Raw genomic sequence first — 21,642 nt, 5'->3', positions numbered from 1 at the left:
TTTTTCTCCAATCCTGGTCAACAGTGAACAGATGCACACAAATGTCAGTACAAAAGAGGAAAAACACACCAAATGTCGAGGTAAAAGTCTCCAGGTTCCATTACATCTGTATAATTTATTGCATTAGATTGTAATATAAGTATTATTTCTATTCTTTAACATTGTGTGAACTGTTAAAAAAAAGAAAATCCCCCCAGGGATCAGTAAAGCATTTCTGATTTCTGATAATTTATATTTTAAAATAACTATCTAACACAGTTATCTCTTCTATGACAAGCCTCTGAAACAAACATCCAGGAATAACATGAAGGTGAAGTCCGTGATTTCCACTGAAGCAGACTGTACCATTACTCCTATAGTAAAACAAATCAATCTGTATAGGGCTGTATTCTGAATGAGTTAATAGGGATTTTACTAAACCTATAAAGAACAAAATGTGACTTGTCTAATATAAAGTTCAGAGGTGTCCTTGTGTTTTCCAGTAAATATGTACAAACTGGCTTATTGTTTAATGTGGACACTTACTAGGAATCCATTGGAATTTCCAACCAGGAATAGCTGCTTGTGCTTTTTGGCTGCACCCGGTTCCTGTACTGTAACTGCACGAATACACAGACAGCAACAAAACCGAACTGACCGCGTTTTAGACATGTTAAGTGTTGAGTACATGCGCAGTGAAGTGCATGTCTGAAGGCTTATAACACAGCAGCCCCCCTTCACCAGCAGATACTCGGTGACAGTGTGGGAAACCCCCCTGTATGAGAACTTCTTGGGGAATCCCTTCATCTGGTGGGGTTTCAGGCTGTACCATGGAATAGGTGGAGTCAAGAACAATGAAAACAGTCAAACTCTTCACTCCTACATTTCCTAAGAAGCGACACAGTCTGTGAATGTTTTCCCCTGTGGATAAAACATGAAATTCACTTAAGCTGCTCTGATAGTGGCCTAATAAAAAAAAGCTCAGTATCATTTAAAAAAGTTATCACTGCTGGAATGTAACTGAGTACATTTACTCAAGTACTTTAGGAGAGTTTCTTTGCAAATTAAGATTTTACACACAAAATGAGTAATGTATTGCTTTATAAACTATTCCAACACTAAATAAAGAAGTTAAAATTAGCTCCACCTCGGCCAGCTGCTACAGCAAAGAGCTGCTTATATTCATGCATCAAGAATAATAATACAATAATATAATACACAGTAATATAACAGGGGTCATTCCTCTCCATAAATAGTACTTTTACTTTCCATACTTTTAAGTACACTTTGCTGATGGTGCTTCTTTTACAATACAGGACTTTTACTTACAAACACTGTGATATTATTACTTTTACTAAAGTAAAAGACATGAGTACTTATTACACCACTGGTAGTCAGGGGTGGATCTAGATGGGTGTGAAATGTAACACATATAGCTGGATGATCTGTTATGTGCACCTTTTAGACTAAGTGATAAGCTCAGTTCAATTAAAAAAAAGATATGTGTTTGGAACAATTTGAAGATTTGTAAATAAAACAATGTATTGATTTCTAATGCCAACTTTAAGATATTTATATTCACTGCTTTACTAATGTGCCACAATAATCTAATGTTTTTAAGTTCAAATATCTTAATTTGGGGGTTTATCCAAGCAAATATTGATTGATATTGATTAATTTTTGCGATTAAATCAGCATATATATTTCTGCCACTCCATGTTTATTTCTTTAGATCCGCCCCTGCTGAGAGTTACTGAACTTAAATATTCTCCTTATCTAAAACCAACTGCACATTTTCATGGCTGTGGTATTGATACTGTACATGAGGAGAATCGTAGTACCTCTGCACAGTTTTAGGGACCAAAACTGTGGCATGTACAATACGATAGGCTATAGTACAAATTTACAGTAAATGGTCAAGTCACATGGGAAACTACCCCTAGCTGCGACTGCGGAGGAGGAAATACCCTCATAGCCAGATAAAGCAGAGCAGAGCAGAGCGCAGCCTGGGTGACAGCTCGGTGTGGAAGCGGAGAGCAACATGTTGAGATCACCAGACCAACTCAGGAGGATGCACATATTCCTACCGATGGTGGGGATTTGGGCTCATCTGGTGAGTAACAGGATTCATGTATTTCGTTGTTTAAAAAAAAAAAAGAGCTGGTTTAGAGATTTGGACTGGTGATCGGGTTAGTGTAGCCCAAGTAGCTCACTTTACATCGTCGCAATTACACGTTTTCATCTACTTGTGCTATAATCTTATACTACATTAGTTGATTCCATCCATCCTTTCCTTATAAGTATAGTTTATTTGGGTATTTTGGTCGAAATTGTGCACATTATTAAGGTTACACCCAATGACGCATGTCGCGTTAAAAGTTACTTTCACTTTCGTTTTCGCCGCAGCTTGCACAAAGGTTGTGGTGAAAACGAGTTTGTCCGTAACCCAATACGCAAAATCATGATATTAGTAGCAAAAACGTCAAAAGACAGAGCAGAAATGCACCTGGCTGGCATTGAGTTTCACACTGAAAGGCTTGCTGAATGCTTGGGACTTTCCGTCACACCCCTCTCAGTCTGGTCTGAGGAAGTGGAGCTAACTGCCGTGACAAAGAAAAAACATCACAAGAGAGAGGCCTAACCATATTTCTTTCTATATCACACAGTTGTTTTTGCAGACTGCCGCTCAGCCGTGCGACCCACTAACGCAGTACATGAAGAATGGGCAGTGCTGTCAAATGTGTGGTCCAGGTACGTAAACACTTTCTCCTCTGCTGGCTTTGTTACATCATTACAAAGGATCTAGTAACATTGTAATATCACCCCTGGGACATTGGACTGCAGTCACACAGACTTTGTTGAGGGGTTGTGTCCCATTCGCTGAATGTAGAAAATGTATAAAATAGGCTCCTAACAGACAAAATATGAGTTCCTTCAGTAGATGTGTGAGTAAAGGAGGGGTCAGTCATTCTGGAGACAGATAGCTGTCTCATTCCCAGGTCACCAAATACCGACGCTATGGTTTGCCAAAGGGTCTGTATTTGATGACCTGGGAGAACCACCTGGTGTGTTGTGCGGCCCACTCCGAGTCACTTTCCCATTTACCATAACCCAAAGTGAATTCATTTATTTTATTTAATGTTTATTTGATAGAGACAGATACAGTTTACATAGAAAGCTGCTTTACAATTATCCAAAGCAATGTATCACAGCATTTATAACTACAGCTAATTTCCAGTGCGCGTCCCTAAAGGGTCTTTACAATAAAAGAACATGCAACAGAATTAATATTAAATGTGTGTAGAACACAAAGATGACAAAAGGCAGCACATTTCAAGATGACTTAACTGATTTACTTTTACTTTCATTTAGCTTCCCTCTTTTCCTTCATTGGATTCTGTTTCACTTTAACTTATTCGCTTTCTTGCCAAGACCTAGAGGAGAAGATCAATACCACTATCATCTCTGTCTGTTATATGAAGCTACATCCATGTAGACCTGAGACGAGTAGTCCGTTTATCGATTATCAATCGTCAGAAAAGTAATTGTAGAAGTGAAAAAGTATTTTCATAACCGTGTAATTGCTTAAGTCATTTTTCAGGTGACAATAGGAAAAACAATTGCTCACACTCCCTCATCAAATGAGAGGATTTGCTCCTTTTAACTGATTTGAATAAATGGGAACTGAATCTTTTGAGTTTGGGACTTTTGGTGGAACAATAAAGACATTTTCAGACGTCATCTTGCACTCTGGAAAGTTTAGAACCATCTACAACCAGGAGACAACTAGCTTACTGCTCCCCGGCAAGAAATAGTCCCCCACAGTCGACTTTTGTATGGATTACCCAAATCAGATATAACCTAATTAGTGAGCTTTAGAGGTGCTGGTGGATGCATCTGGTTAAGTTTTGGGAAGAGCCAGAGTAGCTTTTTCCTTCTATCTCCAGTCTTTATCCTAAGATAACTGTCTCCTGGCTGTAGCTTTGTATTTAACAGAAACATTTGAGAGGGGTCAGCAAGAAAGGGAATAAACATATTACCAACAATGTCAAACTATTCCTTTAAGCCACAGGTCCCCCTTCAGCGCATACACTTAAATACTATACTACTGCACAGTACTACTGCATTTTCACCATGAAGCAACACTATGTTTTTCAGGGACCAGCATGTTGATGAGCAGTACTTGTCAGGAACCAGAGTGCCGAATCTGTGGGGACGCAGAATATCAAGATAAATACACAAGTGAACAGAAGTGTCAACGTCAACCATACTGTGACCCAAGTAAGACCTCCAGACAAATGAAACAAAACAGCTCCCATAATGAGAGACTTATGTTTGATGTGGTACAACTCGTGTCTGTTCTTCTTCCAGATAATAACTTTAGGCCTCCCGACAATGTACTCACAAAAAAAACCATCTGCATGTGTAAAGAGGGATTTCACTGCTCCGCTGAAGCGTGCATAACCTGTGTCCCACATACACCCTGTAACTCGGGATATGGGGTTAAATCTGAAGGTACGAAGGGAAACTTTTATTTATATTGAATATAAAACATGATCACATTTATGTTTTTCGCAATGTGCTAAATCCTTTTTTTGGCTATCACACTTTTGTTTTTCAGGCAATCATTTGCGTGACACTGTGTGTGAAAAATGCCCCAAAGGCACATTTTCCAATGAGATCTCACTAAGCGGAGTCTGTATGAAGTGGACAGAGTAAGTATAGGAACTTCCGATACATTGACATATGAATTGAGAGAGCAGCAGCACTCCGAAAACGTTGCTGAGGTAGTGACCTTATATTAGAACTATGAGGACTAGTTCATACAATGGGTCGTTTAACCACATCTGGCCGCTATAGAGACACGATTATCGTTCAAATGGGGATAACCGCGCACACGCTCGGACAATCTCTCCTCAAAGGCATTCATAATCTCACACTGGATTTTACACACTAAAAGGGATCAAAGTAGTTGTGTTGAAAACTTTTATTACCTCCGCACACCTGGACAATCCCAGTGTGAATTACCTGTGCTTGATGGATTGTTACAGAAATTGTTGGATATTGGATGCAGCCCCCGAATTCCAACACTGAAAAGGTATTTTTTTGACGATCCAACAAGCACTTCGGTTGAAGCACGCTGAGACCTTAACCTTAAGCATCTTGCACTGGATTGACTACATTTACATTCAGTCTCATCTCTGAAGAACTAGCAGCTAACTTTTTCAGCAAATCCTATTTGGACATAAAAATGACAAATTGGAGGAATAATTAAAGGAAGAAACATAACAAATGCTTCCATACAGGGCACTAAATGGTTTGATGAGTATGAAAATTATGTAAATTGTGTTATGGCCTTCACAGTCAGATATAGATACGTAACCACTGTTCCTACAGTGGCAAGTTCACATACATTAGTCAATTGTAACTGACCACATTATCAAATAGGCTAGGCTTTCATTTCCTTCAGGCATTGCGGATGCAGCACAAGCTGGTTTTGTAAGGTTTCCAGTGAATCAGAACATAAACGAGCTAGACTGCAGAAAAAAAATATTTAATTCCCTGTGCCACTCACCGGCTACTGGCTGCCACCAGCAACCTTTAAGGTGGAATGTTTTTTGCAGTTTACTCAATGCATGAGTTGACTGTGTGAATCAATCAGCACACTTTTAATGGCAACATGACAGCTTTGACCATTACATTACATTACATTTTTATTGATTTTATTTGATTGGATCTTCAAGCAATTAAAAAGCTACCAAACTTAAGGAAGTCTTGTGCCAAGAAGCATTAAAGCTGTTCTGGAGATTTCTGTTTTCCTTTCATTTGTTGCCCAGCTGTCTCTACACAATAACATTAGCAAACAGCTGCCTTCTTTTTAGACACTTCAGGACAAATAATCACCTGAATCTGAATCGTTTGGTCACAATATGAATTATCCTTTAACACTGTGAAATTCTCTGCAGATGTGGGAATGGACAGCGTGAGCGACAAAGCGGAACAGACATATCCGACACCATCTGTGGTAAGTTTTGTGTAGGCAGACGAACTTCAAATCTTTCAGTTTTATCTCTCCTGCTGCAGCTGTGTGGTTAGTGGTGATTGTTATAACGAAACTCTGGAGGCGTTGAGATGATACATCTTGCTAGTCTATGTTGGTCTGTGGTTTTGAGTGTGTGATTAACACCTTTCACCTACACACTATCAACACTACATGTGTGTACACTCTACTATGTTTGAAATTTTTAGAATGAAAAAGTAAGCATGAAAATCATATTTTCTCTACACCTTTTTGTTTGTGCTTCTTCTGCTAAAATGCAAACGTGTGGCAGGTATGTTTTTCATTGACATTAATGTATTTAATTATGTTTATTCTTTTAAAGAAATACCCATGTTCTACTCAGTTGATCTAATTGTCTTGTATTATAGGAAATAATACATCATGAGTGCGGGTTAGACACCAGTGGAAGAATCGATCTGTGCCTAATGGCTTTTTTTTTCTTGTCTTGCAGAGGAAACCAAACGGAACCATACTCTCCTGATCAGTATTTCAGTAATTAGTGCCATATTGGTATTAGTCATTGCTGCAGTCATTCTCTGCCGAAAATATGGTACGCTGTGCACGAAACACTCTCTTTTATAACATGTTTCATGAGGTAATGTTTCAGTAATCCACTTAATGTACTCATGTTCTCTGTCTTCTTCTTACTTTCGTGATAGGTCAACGAGATGCGAGAGGAAATTTAAAGGTAAATGTGATTTTTGTCTTCGTTGTTGACTGCTATATTAGGGCTTGTATCCATATAGCGTTGGGATGAAGAAAAAAAAACACCAGCAACATTATATTGCGGAATATATACTTAAGTAGACAGGTGTACTCCCTAAACATTTGACATTCTCTCAAAAAGACTATTTTCTGTAAATGATCATGTTGGAAATCCACATTCAACTGATTACTGTCAGCAGCTGACAGGATAAAACAATGTTACACTCGAACATGATGTTAATTTCCCACTGCAGTCTTTTTTTGATATGCACATTTAAAGGCATAGTTTAGCATTTCTGGAAATACTCGCATTCTGCATCTTGCCTAGAGTTAAATTAGAAGATCAATACCACTTATGTATCTGCACACTAAATATGAAGATACAGTCAGTTGGTGCTTAGCTTAGCTTAGCATAAAGGCTAGAAACAGGGAGAACCAGCCAACCTGTTTTGTTTACCTTTCGACAGAGCCCTGGCCAGCTGTTTCTCTTTGTTTCCAGTCTTCATACTTAAATCTACTAATACTGTAAATGCCTCTACGTCTAACTCCCGACAAGAAAGTGAATAAGCATATCTCCCAAAATGCCAAACTGTTATTTTAAATGGCATTTAATTTAGGGTCTACAGCACAGTAGTTACGGGAGTTATACGTAATCCCTTAACCTACATTTTTTTAATCCCCTAAAAGTAAACCGGGTTTTGTGTTTATGTGATACTTTCCCAAGTGGAGTGATCTGATCAATTTTGTGCATGTAAACATAAACTGTTGTCTTAAATGCATAAGAAATGACTTCCATTACTCACATACATTCCCACAAAATGAAATATTTTGTATTTCTAATATTTCTATATCTCAACACCGTTTTACTCTCGTAGGGCTGTGTGGAATCGTGTATAGATGAAAAGGTGCACCTGACCGGACACAAACCAATAACACAACCAACCGATAACGAAGAAGAATTCATGTCGCCTGAGATGCAGTCCTCACAAGAAGAGAGCTCTCTGAGGACACCGGTGGAAAACGAGGACGAGCCGAGCCAGGAGATGTCATCGGATATGGGCCAGCGTCTCACTGAAAACGGAAACTTTGTGACACAGGAGAATGGGAAAACATACATCCTCTCCAGACAGGAATCGCAAACTCACACAGTAACAGACTGAAAAACAGCTGCCATTAAGCTCTCCATCGTTGATAGCAGGGAGTTCTGGGTGTAACCTGTTTGTATTGTTGCCTCTATGTTTCAGTTGTACATATTTCTCCACATTAAGTGTTGTCAATAAATTTAAATTATGTGCTGAAATGACCAAGTTGTAGTGTAACAATATTAGAAGCTAGGGGGGTAGGACAGCGTGAGCATTAGTTTTTAAGTCGGTAGTGTTTTTTAGGTGGCAGGCTCATTTTCACTGTGTGTTTGCATTTTGACAACTTCTGTGTCAATTCTTGCATTTTGTACATAATTGCACAAAGGTACTAGTTGTGTTATGTTAATAATTGTGCATGGAAACAGCATGTAATTTAAGAGCTTTTTTTATTTGCATTAAAATGTACGCTACTTGACATTTAAATCATGAGAGTGTTTATTTTCCCTGCTGTGTGTCCGTTTGATGCAGGACTTTAATTAAATTAGAGACAGCTCCCATAATGCTTTAGGGGGTGTAAACAGGAAGTATAACGTTGTGGATTCAGCTGTGAGTTATCGTGTGGTCTGCAGCTTAAGTCCAGTTATTTTGGCTTATATTTGTTGCAATTTCGGAAAAATTGGTAGCATTAAAAGTATGCCGAAGTAGCTACAAGCAGCTCCTGTGTCCATTGCACTGGTGTTTGTACAGACAGCTGTCACTGCATTACTTTGATCCTGAAGAAAACTTAAAAACACGAAGATTCTCAGGCGGGTTCTGTAGTTCTGAGGAGCGTTTGTGATTTCTAAGCGGATTTATGGACGTGTATTCGTGATGCATTGGAGATGTTGGTGTCTTCGGAAAGCGTAAGTCACACTGAATCTAAAAATATGTGTGTCATGTATGTGTGTTCAGGTTTAACTAAGTTATTACTCAATAAAGGAGCCTGGTTTTGGACGCAAATTGCGGCCATTGAGGGTTTTAAAGTTCCCTTATTTGCCTCCATGAGCTGTGCGTTTTGATAACATTGACCAAACTGCAATAATTAACCTACTGTTTGGCTTCACCTGTGGCTTTCACCTGCGCTCTCTCCCCACAGTATTACAAACATTGCTGTAATGGAAGAAGTCGTGCTGTAGTTACTCTAGATTTCCTCAGAGGGGCGCCAGAGGTTCATGGAGCATCACATTGTGTCTCTACAGGGCCCTTCATATTCTTTAACACTCAAACTGGAAATAGAAGTGTCATTAAGTGGGAATTGCTAAAGTCTGAAACAAAAGCAGCAGTTTTTTCTAAGTAGTTCTTGACGTTTTTTTGAAGTGTAATGCCATTATATTGTATTCATCAGTGTGCTGTGAGGAAAAGGGGCTCAGATAAGAGCTAATCTTCCCTCTGTGTGTTCCTGTTTGTAGGGATTTGCATGGAGAGGTGAGGCCAGAAGACAAGGCAACTGCATTTCAGGCCGGATTGCTCCCAGGGGCTTTCTCATTATCCCCGGATTAATGGAGGTACAGCCCTTTGAATTTACATGGGAACCTGTGTGATTGATAGTGAAGCCAATCGCCTGAACTTTACTAACACCTTGAACAGTCTGTGGGCATGCTGCTGATGTCTCATCTAAAGTGAATTTTACACTATACCCGAGGGGGAAATGGCTAAAAGAAGCCTCCACTTGCATTCACACAGGGATTTAAGAAATTTGAGGTGTAATATTTTCAAAATTTTAAAGTTAAAGCAACAATTGCTGACCAGAAACCTGAACTTATAGGGTTTGATATGCGAAGAGTGGCCGATACTGTCCTTGTACTCATCAATTTACATAAATAAGAGGACTTCTCAAGTCTCACATAAGAATTTTTGTTAATAATGAAGAAAATGCTTTCTTCTGTGCCAAGCCTTTGTAAACACAAACTCTAAACTAAAATTACTCTCATATCAGAAGTTAAAAAAAAGCTTCAATATGGCTTAATTTTTCCATTTCATACTCAATTTGCTTCCTAAATAAAGTCAAATACACACCAGTGAAACATGTCAGGATTTCGCAAAGAAGCTGAACTTTTATTTAAGCAAAAATATTTCTTCATGATTAGACAAAGGAAACATAATTTACAGGTTGGAGATGGAAAAATACATCTACATTTATTTACAATAACATGTCTTTAGTCTTTGGTCTCAAAACAGATTTTTGTTTTTAAATTTCACTGCAAACTTCAGGAGTTGACGATCAGATCCCTGAGGTTTGAATGTTTAAAGTGCAAAAGGTGTGGACAGTGTCTCTCGATTGAGTCTAAATAGCCGCTCAGACAATTTCATGCGTGGTGTAGCATGACGGAACAAACAGTCCGTTTCTCGAAGCCCACTCAGCCCACAGTTTCCCGGCCGGGTGGTAAATACTGTCCAAAGGTTTCTTCACAGTCTCTGAGGTGGCGGTTTCTGCCAAAGACCAGATTTTGGGTTTCTGGCTGGCAATGTTTTCTTTACTCTCCAAAGCGGATGGCGTGCGATCAGAGTCACTCTTTTCCACTTTCTTGACAAGTGCAAGTTCCCTGTCTTCGTGCTTGCTGCTCGGCTGCACCTCCAAACAACGCGCATCCACAGGTGCCGAGCTGTCCAACGCGCTCTCGACCTGCTCATCCGTGTCTGCGCGCTCAGTTTGAGGTTCTGCCTCATCCCGCTCATCCAAATGGCATTTCTGCAGAGGACCGTCGTCCTCGTCGCTCTCCCCCTCCTGCTCCTCATCTTCCTCATCTGATTTGCCCTTACACGCCCAGCTGACCCTGTTCTCCTTCTTCAGGCGTCGCCTCGCGTTGGCGAACCAGGTGGAGACCTGCGTGAGGCTCATTTTGGTGATGATGGCGAGCATGATTTTCTCACCCTTGGTCGGATACGGGTTCTTCAGGTGCTCGTTCAGCCAGGCCTTCAGCGCCCCGGTGCTCTCTCGGGTGGCCACCTTGGCGACCCTACCGGGGTCCTCGGCTGCTCCCGGGCGGTACGGCGGGTAGAAAGCTCCCCCGCGAGCCAGGAGCGCGTGATGGTAGGGAGAGGCGGCCTTCAAGTCGAAACCGTTGTTCTGGAAAAACAGAAAAAATGGAACTTTAGAGCGAGAAATTACGCATGGAGTCGGCGACCCTTTGACCCAAAACGCACAATTCAATGAGTGATACTGTTATACAAAGAAGTGCAATGAAGGAAAATCCTCCTGAATATATTGACATAAGTGCAGTTTATAGGCATCACTTAATTACAACCCGGTGTGTGAGAACACAGCGTGATGACCATGATCAGATTGTACACACTTTTGTTAAAAGTAGGTTGTAATGATTACCCACAAAGCCTTTAAGTTTTTTTTTTATGTCATGACTGAAATACTTTGTGAATTATCAACTCACCATGTGTGTGATGTGCCTGTGGTGTGGATAGGGGATAAAGTTGTATCCTTGTAGTCCTGAGTACGTTATGGGAACCCCAGCTGCCATCGCTGCCAGATGCTGCGCCTGCTGCTGTTGCGCACCCGGTGGGCATCCCAGCACCGGAATCTGATATCCAGTCGGCATGCTGATGTTCCTCTCAAAGAAGAAGTTGCCAAATCCAGTTTGCGATGCGGGCATCTTTCCTGCGTCCCAGCTATTCGAGTTTGACTGGCAACCCAACCTCCTGGATCTATTTATACACAGTCAGCTGCCAGCGGGTGTGTGCGGGGGGGGGAGGATGGGGGAGGTCCCTCTGGGATTGACTGACAGCTACGTTCAAAAGACCTACAGCTTTCACTGGCAATAAATCCCATCAAAGAAGCCCTCCGCTGTTCCTTTTAGCGTTTTCGTGGAGAGGCTAAATATGTGCTACTTAACGCAACGCACTGATTTCTGGAGAGAGCTGAAGTTTCAATTCAAATGCAACCCTTTTTCTTTAGAGAGGTGAATGAAGATTCACAGAATTAACCATCAGCTCCGTGTAACAACCAAACATCTTATATTCTGCAGAGTCCTTTAGTTTTTATCATTATTCTCAGCACAAAATCTGCATTCTGTCTTTTTACCACTTCACATCTCCTAAAGAGAAGACTTCACATTTTAAAACATTCCATTTCTATGTTTAAATCGTTTTTATGATGTTTTTATTTTGTTTTCACTGCATGTTCTCACACCAGTTTGATGTATTTTTTATGGCGAATCTAACACTTCTCGCGTCTGGCACTAATCGGCGGAGAGCTTAGAAAATGACCTGAATTCAGTTAACAACATCCTGCCAGTCTGCACTGTCGCTTCTGACACTTCATCACCTACAGATCTGTAGTTTTGTGAATTGAATTAACCATCTCAGTCGCATTAAATTACCCTAATAAACAAACATGTATTTTACGCATGCGTAAAAGCCTCGCCAGGAAAGGTTCGTTCTCATTCCCCAAATAAACTTCTTGCAGATCTTTTTAGGAAAATGCATAAAGCATATAACAGTAATCATTCAGCCTCACAAGCCTCAGCTATAGCTTTTTTATTTGTTAATTTATTGACTGAACCATAACAGACTGCCTTTTACATGTCGGATGGCATTGTTTTGGGTGAAGCGCAACGTTTCAATGGCCCTAATTAAACGAGGTTAAGTGAAACAGGTGTTGACTAATGTATATGATAATTGTGAGATAACAGATGCTAATGTGTGTGTGTGTGGAGGGGGGGTTGTTAGAGATAAGAGGAGAAGATTACACTTCTTATTCCACTGTCCCCCTTCAAACGAGCTAAAGTTAAGCTCAGTGTTTGAGTTCAAAGGAGCAACACACCTCGCTTATCTTGCATCATTTTGATTATTATATTAACAGTATTAAGAGGTGTAGTGGTACTTTTAAATGGTGATAGGTAGACACAGCATGTTTAAAACGTGTCTATTTGAAACGTGCTGGGATGAAACCTGAAGAAGATATCACATTTTTGTTTAATTACCCTCTTCTGATTTTAAATTGATGATCCTAATTTAGGTTTCAGTTTCGATCGTTTTTCCTTCTTTTTGTTGCATTTAATTCAAAATCCAAAAAAATGTAGACCCCACATGTCTAAGTTTATACTTTTAAATGCTGTAAGCTCAGGATGCCTCTTTTATTCACTCTATAATTCTCACTCCCTCTGCTTCACTAAGTGTGTTTTCTTAAGTTGCTGGTCTGCCACCATGACTAAAGCTGACACAGTGACACCAGACATGGTTAACTTCAGTAATGTCTGTTTTTAGCTTTTTCTTTGATTTTAAGGCATTTAAAGGACCCTTAATGTTGTTAAAACCTGCATGTACAAGTGAGTGGAGGAATTCATTTGTAATACTTAATCCTCACATTACCCTAATATTTAAACACACACACACACACACACACACATAATATTCACAAATTTAGAATTTTCTAAAGGTAATTTCAGGTGGTTGCCTATTTAATTCTATTTTTTTAAATGATTTGAAACAGTTGAGAAGTAATTGAGCTTGCAAATATAACACTGATTCATGTTTATTAGGAATTTACATTCAGTTGTCATTTTATTAGGTAAAGGCAGTTAAACCAGTGGAAGCTAATACAAAAGTCCTGCAATGAATTCAACCTTAATGGAAGTTATAATGTTTTTAAACTGTTTTAGGGAGGAGTTGACTCGACGTCATTGTCATTTTAAGGACTGTTCGTTGTGGTGCTGTTGACCTCTGTTGTGTTGTATTGTTTGAAATACAAAGACACAAGTTAGCATTAATGCACTTTAATGTACTTAAATGTATATGTGTGTGAGCTGTAGAGCAGTGAATGAGACAGAATAAAAACAATAAAGATAAATCTGTGAATGCAATATCTCCAAGTAGTCATTTATTGATAGGAACTCTGGAGAAATCATTGATCTCACCTTTGATGTTTACAGAAAAAAAGAGTGAAAAAAGAGAAACATAAGAAAAAATGAATGAGCAGTGGTAGAATGTAATTAAGCACATTTATTAAAGTACTGCAGTTAAGTACAATTTTAAGATACATGTGCTTTATTTGAGTATTTTGACAACATTTATTCAACAGCTAAATTTGTAACTAGTTACTAGCTGAAAGTCTGACATAACGTGATCATTGTATAAAATATCAGAGATTAAAATAAAAAATAGTAGTTTAAATGTGCTCAACCTCAACCTGTTTCAACAAAGTCCAAACATATTTATACATGTTCACTTATATTTTTCTATTTGTATAACTTTTGTGTTGTTTTTCTGCGTATTGCACTACACGTCTGCACCCTGTCTTGTAGTTGGATTTTGTATCTTGTTGTTTGCACCAGGACCAGTAAAACCACTACTTGATTCCTCTCTGTACTGCACTGTATTCAGATGGATGACGATAAACTCTCTCTTATCTGATCTTATCTTATGCATTAGTGACGATAATCCAATAATGTAATACATCATAGCGAAGTCACCTCACTGCACAGGCTAATAAGTACTTTTAATTTTAAGTCTTTAATTACATTTAGCTGCTGATACTGTTACAATACTGATCCCTCTTAAAAAAAACAGTGTTGTTTCCTCTCATTTGCAGATTTCTGTTCTCTCTTCAAACAAAACCACTTCAGCCTCTGAGGGGATTGTGCTTAAACTGTTGAAATGGAAAGGCACCAAAAAAACTAAAATGTAGCAGGGGACTTCTTTGAGGTGTTTTGGAGGAAAATGTGTCTCCTAAATGAACGTGTTGTGATTTCTGTTGGTGTTAATGCTATCGTGTATTTTAATTGCGCTCTGTGAGGGATGAGAGTGATTCTGGAGGGAATGCTGCTGCCTAGAACTGAAATGATTAGTCGATTAATTGATTAGTTGATTGACAGAAACTATTTTGAATGGAGTAATTGTTTCTAGCATTGTTTCTGAGAAAGAAAGAAAGTTTGTTGGAGAAAAACAAGACATTTGAAGACGTCATTTGGGGCTCTGCAAAGTTTTCCCACATTTTTCAACCGAACAATTGATCGATCAAACAAATAATCTGCAGATTAATTGATAATGAAAACATTCAGCTGACCTCTCCTGTGTTGTGGTTTTCCCACTTAAGCCCCCTGTTACTGTGTTATCCTAAGAGGTGTTTCTCATACTATGCCATATAATTGCGTGTAGACTAGTGTACAATCATGGACCCAAATGTGCAGAGAGAGAGATACTTAAGAAGTGGTAAAGGTGGAGGGAAAGAAGGAATTTATTTGGGCGGGGTCCACAGAACCTAAAGCAAATTTGAACAAGAGCAACAATGGACCGAGCAGAGTGCAAAGAGAAGGAGGCTTATGGCATCAGTAGTCTACATCTCAAAACACAAACAGCTCAGGGCCGCAGCCTTTGTCCCTCTTGTAGATCGTCTTTTCATTCTCTTCCTCTTTTGGCAGCTCCACCACAATGCAGGTGTTGGTCTTGCGCTGACAGGTCGAGTTTGTGCTGTTTGCCGTTAGGATGTCAGTCGTTTACAAGAGAGAGAAGTGGCCAAATGGAAGACGATTGTCCTCAGCACTGAAAGAGATACAGTACAAGATAGCAAAGAGGATGAAATTATCTTTATCTCTGATAACACCTGAGTCATTCCTCTGTATTGGAACAGTGCCGTATGTCTGCTATCTGCTTTATCTGCAAGTCCTCTGTATATTCCACATTATAACTCACAGACACAGACAATTAAGTTAAGTCAAGTAAGGGCCTGGTTTTTGGGTAAAAAATGCAGAATGACAGTGATGACTAATGAGAAGGTCAGGACAAAAGGTTTAGGTGTGACCTCAATTACAGGCAATCCCCTACCTGCGAGCCAACAAAGGGACTAAACATGTAATTAGAATAGCTCATAGGTAGGTGTGAACAAGACAACAAAAGCCTTAAGAGAATCCACAGTCCTCAACACCTATTGCTTGTTAGTTTATTTTTACTGCACCAGATACTAAAAGGAGAGAAAGCCGACTCATCGAAATTGAGCCAGAGGAGGGGGGAATTGTTATTTTATTTTAAGGATATCATGTGAAAATCTGGAAAGACATTCAAAAAGCTGAAGGAAAAGATGAAAATTGTCTATTTAAAATGTGTTTAGGGTATTTTGACAGAACATTTAAATATATTCACAAATCAAAATCCCAAGAAAGAAAAATTTAAAGTGAAAAATTTAAGATGATTTTATAAAAAAAGCTCAACTGACAAAAAAGATATCATGGTCTTCAACCAGAACTGCAATTTTCCTTCCTAATGAGATTTTCCTGGGGCACCAACACAAATGGAGAGATGTAAGCAAAGTGTGAATGTTATCAAGCTCTCCCACCTCTTTACTATCTGACCCCCTCTCCCCAGACCCCCTTGCACTCTTTGTCCTTTGTCATTACTCTTATCAGGACCACTCTATCATTCTTTCAAAATAGTAGTGGCGCTGAAACCGCTTGCAAATGTAGGTATGTCTTTGTTTAGGGCCGGGCAGTGGCCCGCCTCCCAGCTCCCTCCTGGGTGCAGGCTGATTGACGGCCCTCCGCTGGGTGAGTGACAGGCGGCGTTGGTTGGGCCGTGATGGCCAGTGTGACAGCTGGTGCTGCTGCTGGTGTCTCCCTGTGTCAGGCCCCGGTAGGTGGGTGATGGGCCCCCAGGATCCCTCAGCTAGAGCCCTGGCCCAGTTAGCTGGAGCCCGGTCAGAGCGGCCTCCCCGGTGTGCTCGTTGTTGCAGATCAGCTTGTTAGCTCGCTGCACCCTGTTTCTACATAGTTCCCCTGCATGTATGTAGAGCATGAAAAAGGCAGGATGCCATTTTTCCTTCCCAAGGTGTTGCCATATGGGTTATTTCTGAGTGGTTGACAAAGTTAAATAAACAATCTTTGCATCTATCTTCTTAATACAGTTTCTTTACTGATAACACTTTAAGTTCCCCTATTAAGCAATTCTAAGCAGTATACAAACAATTAATAAATGGTTTACACACTATAAAGTAGTTGTATGCAGCTTTAAGGACAGTAACTGCTCCTATGATCTCTGTTCATACACCAGCCTCCACTTATTGGTGCCCACAGGAGGAGTTATATCTGCTTACAGCTACAGTATAGTGTTTTGTAAACCATTTACCTGTTAAAAAACTGTTTATGAATGCTATGAATTGCATTATCATAGCGCTGCACACAGGTTTTCCTCCTCAGTTGCACAGAGATGCTGTTTCTCTTTGCCTAAAACGTTACTGTGAGGGTTATTTCACTCAATACACTCGACTCACGATTTTAAACAGCTAGAAAGACAAATTATGATTTGAATCCTTCTTTATTTCTGGCGTAGAGTATAAACTGTGCCAAACAATGTATATTTCCTTTTGTGAAGTGAAACTGAAGTCATTGTGGCTTGATAACCTTGATTGATTAGTTTTTCCTTCATTGATTTGAATCCTCACATGCTGTCTCGCAGTATATCGTTACATTCCTAGTTATTTCGATATATCTAAAATTCTCTGCCTCATTAACAGTGTTATTATTCCAGGGAAACAAAAGGTTTTACGAGTAGTGTTAACTAAATTTTACGCACACTCTTCATACAGTTGACCAAACTGAAGTTCATGCATTTATCATTTTCTCTCTATAGCCTCACAGTGAGCAGCTAATGAGGTTATTGGGCATCTGTGACGTGACATCTACATTTTGGCCTATTTGTGAAACAATGGTAACAAGGAAGCCAGGGACATTGGGCTCTGTGTTTTCCAACTCAAAATAACAAAGCCAAGCAGCCGCTGGTGGGAGGCTGTGCTCTCATGGAAATGAGCAACTGAACCAACAATGTAGCGCCTAATCTCTTCAGAAAGAGGAATCAGTTACACAGCAGTATGCACCCCTCAATGCTTTTCATTAGAGTCAGCGTGCTATTGAAACAGTCACTCCACCCCCCTGACTCACACACAAACACGCACATACATGCACACACACACTCACAGCCCTCGTGTGTAGCCACAGGCCCTACTCATACATGCACTAGATACAAGGTAGCCCCCCAACAACAGAAGGGTTGAAATAAGTGGGGCAGAGGGTGGTATGGGGGTGCAAGGCCTCAAAGCATCGGATTAGAGTTAATGTGCCCTCCCTGGGTTATAATCTCTTCAGAGGGGGACTTTGTTTGAGGGGCTTGAGGGCAGTAAGATAAGTATCTATTACAGAAACTCCCTCTTATCCCCCCAACATCCTCGCTTCAAAAATGAAGCACAAAAACACTTGCCTCTGTTCCCCTCTGTGTCGTCTGATATCCAAGACCCAAAAGCAAGTGCTGCCCTTTTCAGCTAATCAGGAATTAAGGTCTAAAGCCGTATGGAGAGTTAGCAGGACCCATATTTACTCCATCTGTAGCCCACAAAGTCAGGTAGTTAAAGTAAGATCAAAGGCAGCTTTAAAAACCAGGGTTATTGTATTGAGAGAAAGGAGAAAAAAAGCACTATCACAAGTTGTTCTTCTCTGCTTCATAGGGAGAGACTGGACTGAGTGACTCGGCTGCTCACACACAGATTGGAGTTTGATGTAGATTATTCCTGTGTACCAGTGAAGTAGAAACACAATGACTTACTACTTTGTTCAAAGTGAACAATGAAGGTGCAAAAAAACGCAGGTATACAGTTTGATATAAAATACCATTTAATACCAAAATATCTTCATTATATAAATATTGTGCAAAAGATGTAACAGAGGCAAGTTTTTTAGTTTAGATTATACGATTAACTGGGAAAAAAAACATAACTGTAGCTTTTACATTGGCACAGAATTATAAACAAATAGTTACAATGATCCTCTTTTCAAACACATGACAATTATGCCTAAAGCAACACAAAAGCCCTTTTAAACGAAAGACACTGATTCATGATGTAATAGTGCAAATTCCTTTTGTGAAAGTTAACACAGGACTTTAATACACGGGGGGGTCGAACGGGGAATTAAAGCACAATCACCACTTTGACATTAGAGTTTTCGAAGAAAAGTTAAATCCAGTAACAAGGCTGCAAAAAGGAGAGATCCACAATTCAGGAAAAAACTAAATAAACTCAGATTTAAACTTAAAAATCAATAACATTTTCTTCCTCATTGAGGACTGTAGGAAAATTATTAAGGAGCGAGGCCAGTCAGAAAAAGGGGGAGGGTTATGTATATTTTTTCTTATTGCTTATATCTGACTTTTTGGGGAAATCTTTAGATTTTCCCTCACCATAGATTTGTATTTATTTTCAATTTCCCCTTGCATAATAATTGTAAACATAAAAAAGGGGATCAAATCCAAAAATACTGAAAATTATTATTCCATCAACATATTAAGTATGTAACATTTAGGCCGTTTTGCAACTTTCATGCGGCCACCATAGTTTCTCTATCGCCCTTGGAAGGGGAGGGTGCAGCGAGGGAGTTGCAATCTGCTAGATGCCACTAAATCCTAACTAAGCCCTTAAAATGTAAAGATTAGTGTACACCATCTTAAATTCTTAATTCTTTGCTTTGTTAGTTATTAATGGAGTTGAACCAATACTTTTATATTATTTGAAGATATTGGGGGGAGGGTACCCAAATAAAACATTAAAAATGCTGTGGAGAGGTCTTGCTTCTTAAAAAGTGAAACATGAAGTTGGACCTTCTCCCTACCCCAATAATTTTCATACAGTCCTTTAGCTGACAGTGTTTATTGTGATTTTAAAAATAATTCAATAAGAAATTAACAGAATTGATCACCTGTAGTGTCTCTGCAAATTGATTATAATGCCACAGTGACATGAATCCAAATTAATGGCTTTGTGAAAGCTCGTGTTTCAGCCTAGTGTTAACTACAGATGATTTCAATAGGCCAAAACATAAAAACCACCAGTCTGGCTATTTTCAGTCTTCTTCTTATTGTCAACAAATTCCAAGAAAACCAACGGTCTCTTACTAATGAGTAATGTGTGTGTGTCTAAAGCCTGATAAATGTTCTCTGTGCCACAACACACACAGAATGAACCACACTGTTTCACTGGGTGAAACTGGGCAGAAATACTCAATAGAGCACCACATCCCCAAACACAAATGCACTATTTACTCTTGTTTGAGTAATGTTTGCTAAAAACTACAATGCCCAGCTGTTTTAGTAAAGTAGCTTTTTTTTTTTTTAAGTGAAAGTATGTATTTGTGACCAACTGTGAAGGCTTTACTGGGAGGGGCTGGGAGCCACAGACAGGGTAGGAAAGTCATCAAGTTATCAACAAATAGATTGACACATTGTGTTTCTTTAGCTGTTTTTTCATTGGATTTGTTGACAGTAACAAAACTATCTCCAGCCTTATCCTAAACTTCTCACTGAGAAAGAATTACATCATCTGGACACTTTTACAGAGTAAACTCACTGTAACACAAATGAAGACTATGTGGCACGGCTCATTTAAAATTGTAAGGCATATGTAACAGTTAGCAATAGAGCCCCACCGATACCGATTTTAGAAGGGAAAAATTCCCTGATTGCCAATATGGCGGCCGATATAGTGAATGTTTGAGCCGACAAAAGACCTATTCTATGAGAATATGCCTTTACAAAGGTACTCAGCAGGCTGTTTTCTTAAACAAATAACTTTTCTTTAGCATGTTAAATAATTTAACATTCACATTGTCAACCAATTCTAGTTGACATTGCTGAGAGCTGCCTCTTCTCTCTTTTACTCTGCTGCTTGCATTGTAAATCACAGCGCCAAAATATTAATGCAAGCATTGTCTTCTGCATTATATGCTGGAAAAAAAAACAGTTTTCATGTCTGCGCATATTGGATATCATATACACTAATACCGACATGTCCACGATAGGTCAGTATCGATATATATCGGTGAGGCTCTAATTAGCAACATTCATTAAAGTTTAAAGGCTTCAAGAATACTTTCATGGTGAGCATTAATATTAATAATACACGTATAAGCATGGCATCATCTACAACATTGTCTATTCAATGTTAAAGCATGAGTTTAGGTGCTTCAGTAAGCAAAGGTTTGTCAACATGTGCTGTACATAATAAATATAACACTTTCTTTGTATATACATGTAGGTTTACATAGTGTGTGTAGATATATATGAATCTAAGGATTAGGCTGTGTGTGAGTGCAGGAGAGCTAGCAGAAATCGTCCCTGATGTCTCGTTTTTACTCAGCGGGAGAATTTCCTGGGTCTAAATGCTGGAAGGACGAGCTGATGTGTCGCCGTCCTCTCCTCCTCTATCGGAGCCAGCTCCTCTGCTGAGCCCCACTTCTTCTTGGAGTGAAACAACGACACCAACTTTCTGTTCCTGTTCCGCTCTCTGGCCTGACTGACTTGAAACGCTGGAATCACAAGAAACAAAAATGTACTGATTTGGGAAAATTTGTGAGTTACCTTACGATTCTATCAGAGTAGTTTTGAGATATTCGTTTTTAAGGTTTTCAGAACTGAAATGCAAGGATGTTCTTTTTAATTTTTCCAAAGTGCACGCCTAGAGTAAAGAATATCAAATCAATATTTTAAGTGTCCGAGATAAAACTTTCAGACACAATAAAAAACAATTTGAATAGTTTGATATTGTGCTGAAATAAACTTATTTGCTTTCATACCAGGAGTTAGAATTTATACCACTCACATATAAGTTAGTTAACAGTTAGCTTAGCATAAAGACTGCCTGGGTGCAGTAGTTTGGCACATAAAACTGCAAACTGTTGTTTTTAAACTTTTCCAGGAGATACAATGTATTAATTTGTGAGCTTTAAAGGTGCTAACAAAAAATGTAGTTATCTTTGGACAGAGCCAGGCCACCTGCTTCCAGTCTTTATGCTA

At 39.3% G+C, this 21,642-nt stretch overlaps 3 protein-coding genes across 4 annotated transcripts in view; 1 reads left to right on the top strand and 2 right to left on the bottom strand.

The window, feature by feature from the left end:
* Positions 1-1,939: 1,939 nt before the first annotated feature.
* Positions 1,940-21,642, top strand: part of cd40 (CD40 molecule, TNF receptor superfamily member 5) — a 50,656-nt gene continuing 30,953 nt past the window's right edge. For both annotated transcript variants that reach the window (XM_035657084.1, XM_035657083.1), the window contains exons 1-10: positions 1,940-2,092; positions 2,646-2,730; positions 4,138-4,260; positions 4,351-4,494; positions 4,601-4,694; positions 5,946-6,004; positions 6,492-6,590; positions 6,700-6,728; positions 7,621-8,729; positions 9,276-9,371. In XM_035657084.1, the coding sequence (XP_035512977.1) occupies positions 2,021-2,092; positions 2,646-2,730; positions 4,138-4,260; positions 4,351-4,494; positions 4,601-4,694; positions 5,946-6,004; positions 6,492-6,590; positions 6,700-6,728; positions 7,621-7,905 (990 nt within the window). In that variant the 5' untranslated portion in view covers positions 1,940-2,020 and the 3' untranslated portion in view covers positions 7,906-8,729; positions 9,276-9,371. The remainder of the gene's footprint in view (positions 2,093-2,645; positions 2,731-4,137; positions 4,261-4,350; positions 4,495-4,600; positions 4,695-5,945; positions 6,005-6,491; positions 6,591-6,699; positions 6,729-7,620; positions 8,730-9,275; positions 9,372-21,642) is intronic.
* irx7 (iroquois homeobox 7) lies at positions 9,948-11,531 on the bottom strand. Its single transcript, XM_035657085.1, has 2 exons — positions 11,253-11,531; positions 9,948-10,933 (listed from the first exon to the last, which is right to left on the bottom strand). The coding sequence occupies exons 1-2, from the start codon at positions 11,469-11,471 to the stop codon at positions 10,163-10,165; spliced, it is 990 nt and encodes a 329-aa protein (XP_035512978.1). The 5' UTR covers positions 11,472-11,531; the 3' UTR covers positions 9,948-10,162.
* The window catches only part of LOC118324659 (ankyrin repeat domain-containing protein SOWAHB), a 22,237-nt gene continuing 19,042 nt past the window's right edge, over positions 18,448-21,642 (bottom strand). The window contains exon 12 of the mRNA XM_035657088.1: positions 18,448-21,155. Within this exon, the coding sequence (XP_035512981.1) occupies positions 20,983-21,155 (173 nt within the window). The 3' untranslated portion in view covers positions 18,448-20,982. The remainder of the gene's footprint in view (positions 21,156-21,642) is intronic.

This window comes from Morone saxatilis, unplaced genomic scaffold (assembly GCF_004916995.1).
Source record: "Morone saxatilis isolate NCDOM2014 unplaced genomic scaffold, NCSU_SB_2.0 Contig15, whole genome shotgun sequence".
In the NCBI taxonomy this organism is placed as follows: domain Eukaryota; kingdom Metazoa; phylum Chordata; class Actinopteri; family Moronidae; genus Morone; species Morone saxatilis.
The sequence above is the reverse complement of the archived record's forward strand: the minus strand, read 5'-3'. Positions and strand labels throughout refer to the sequence as shown.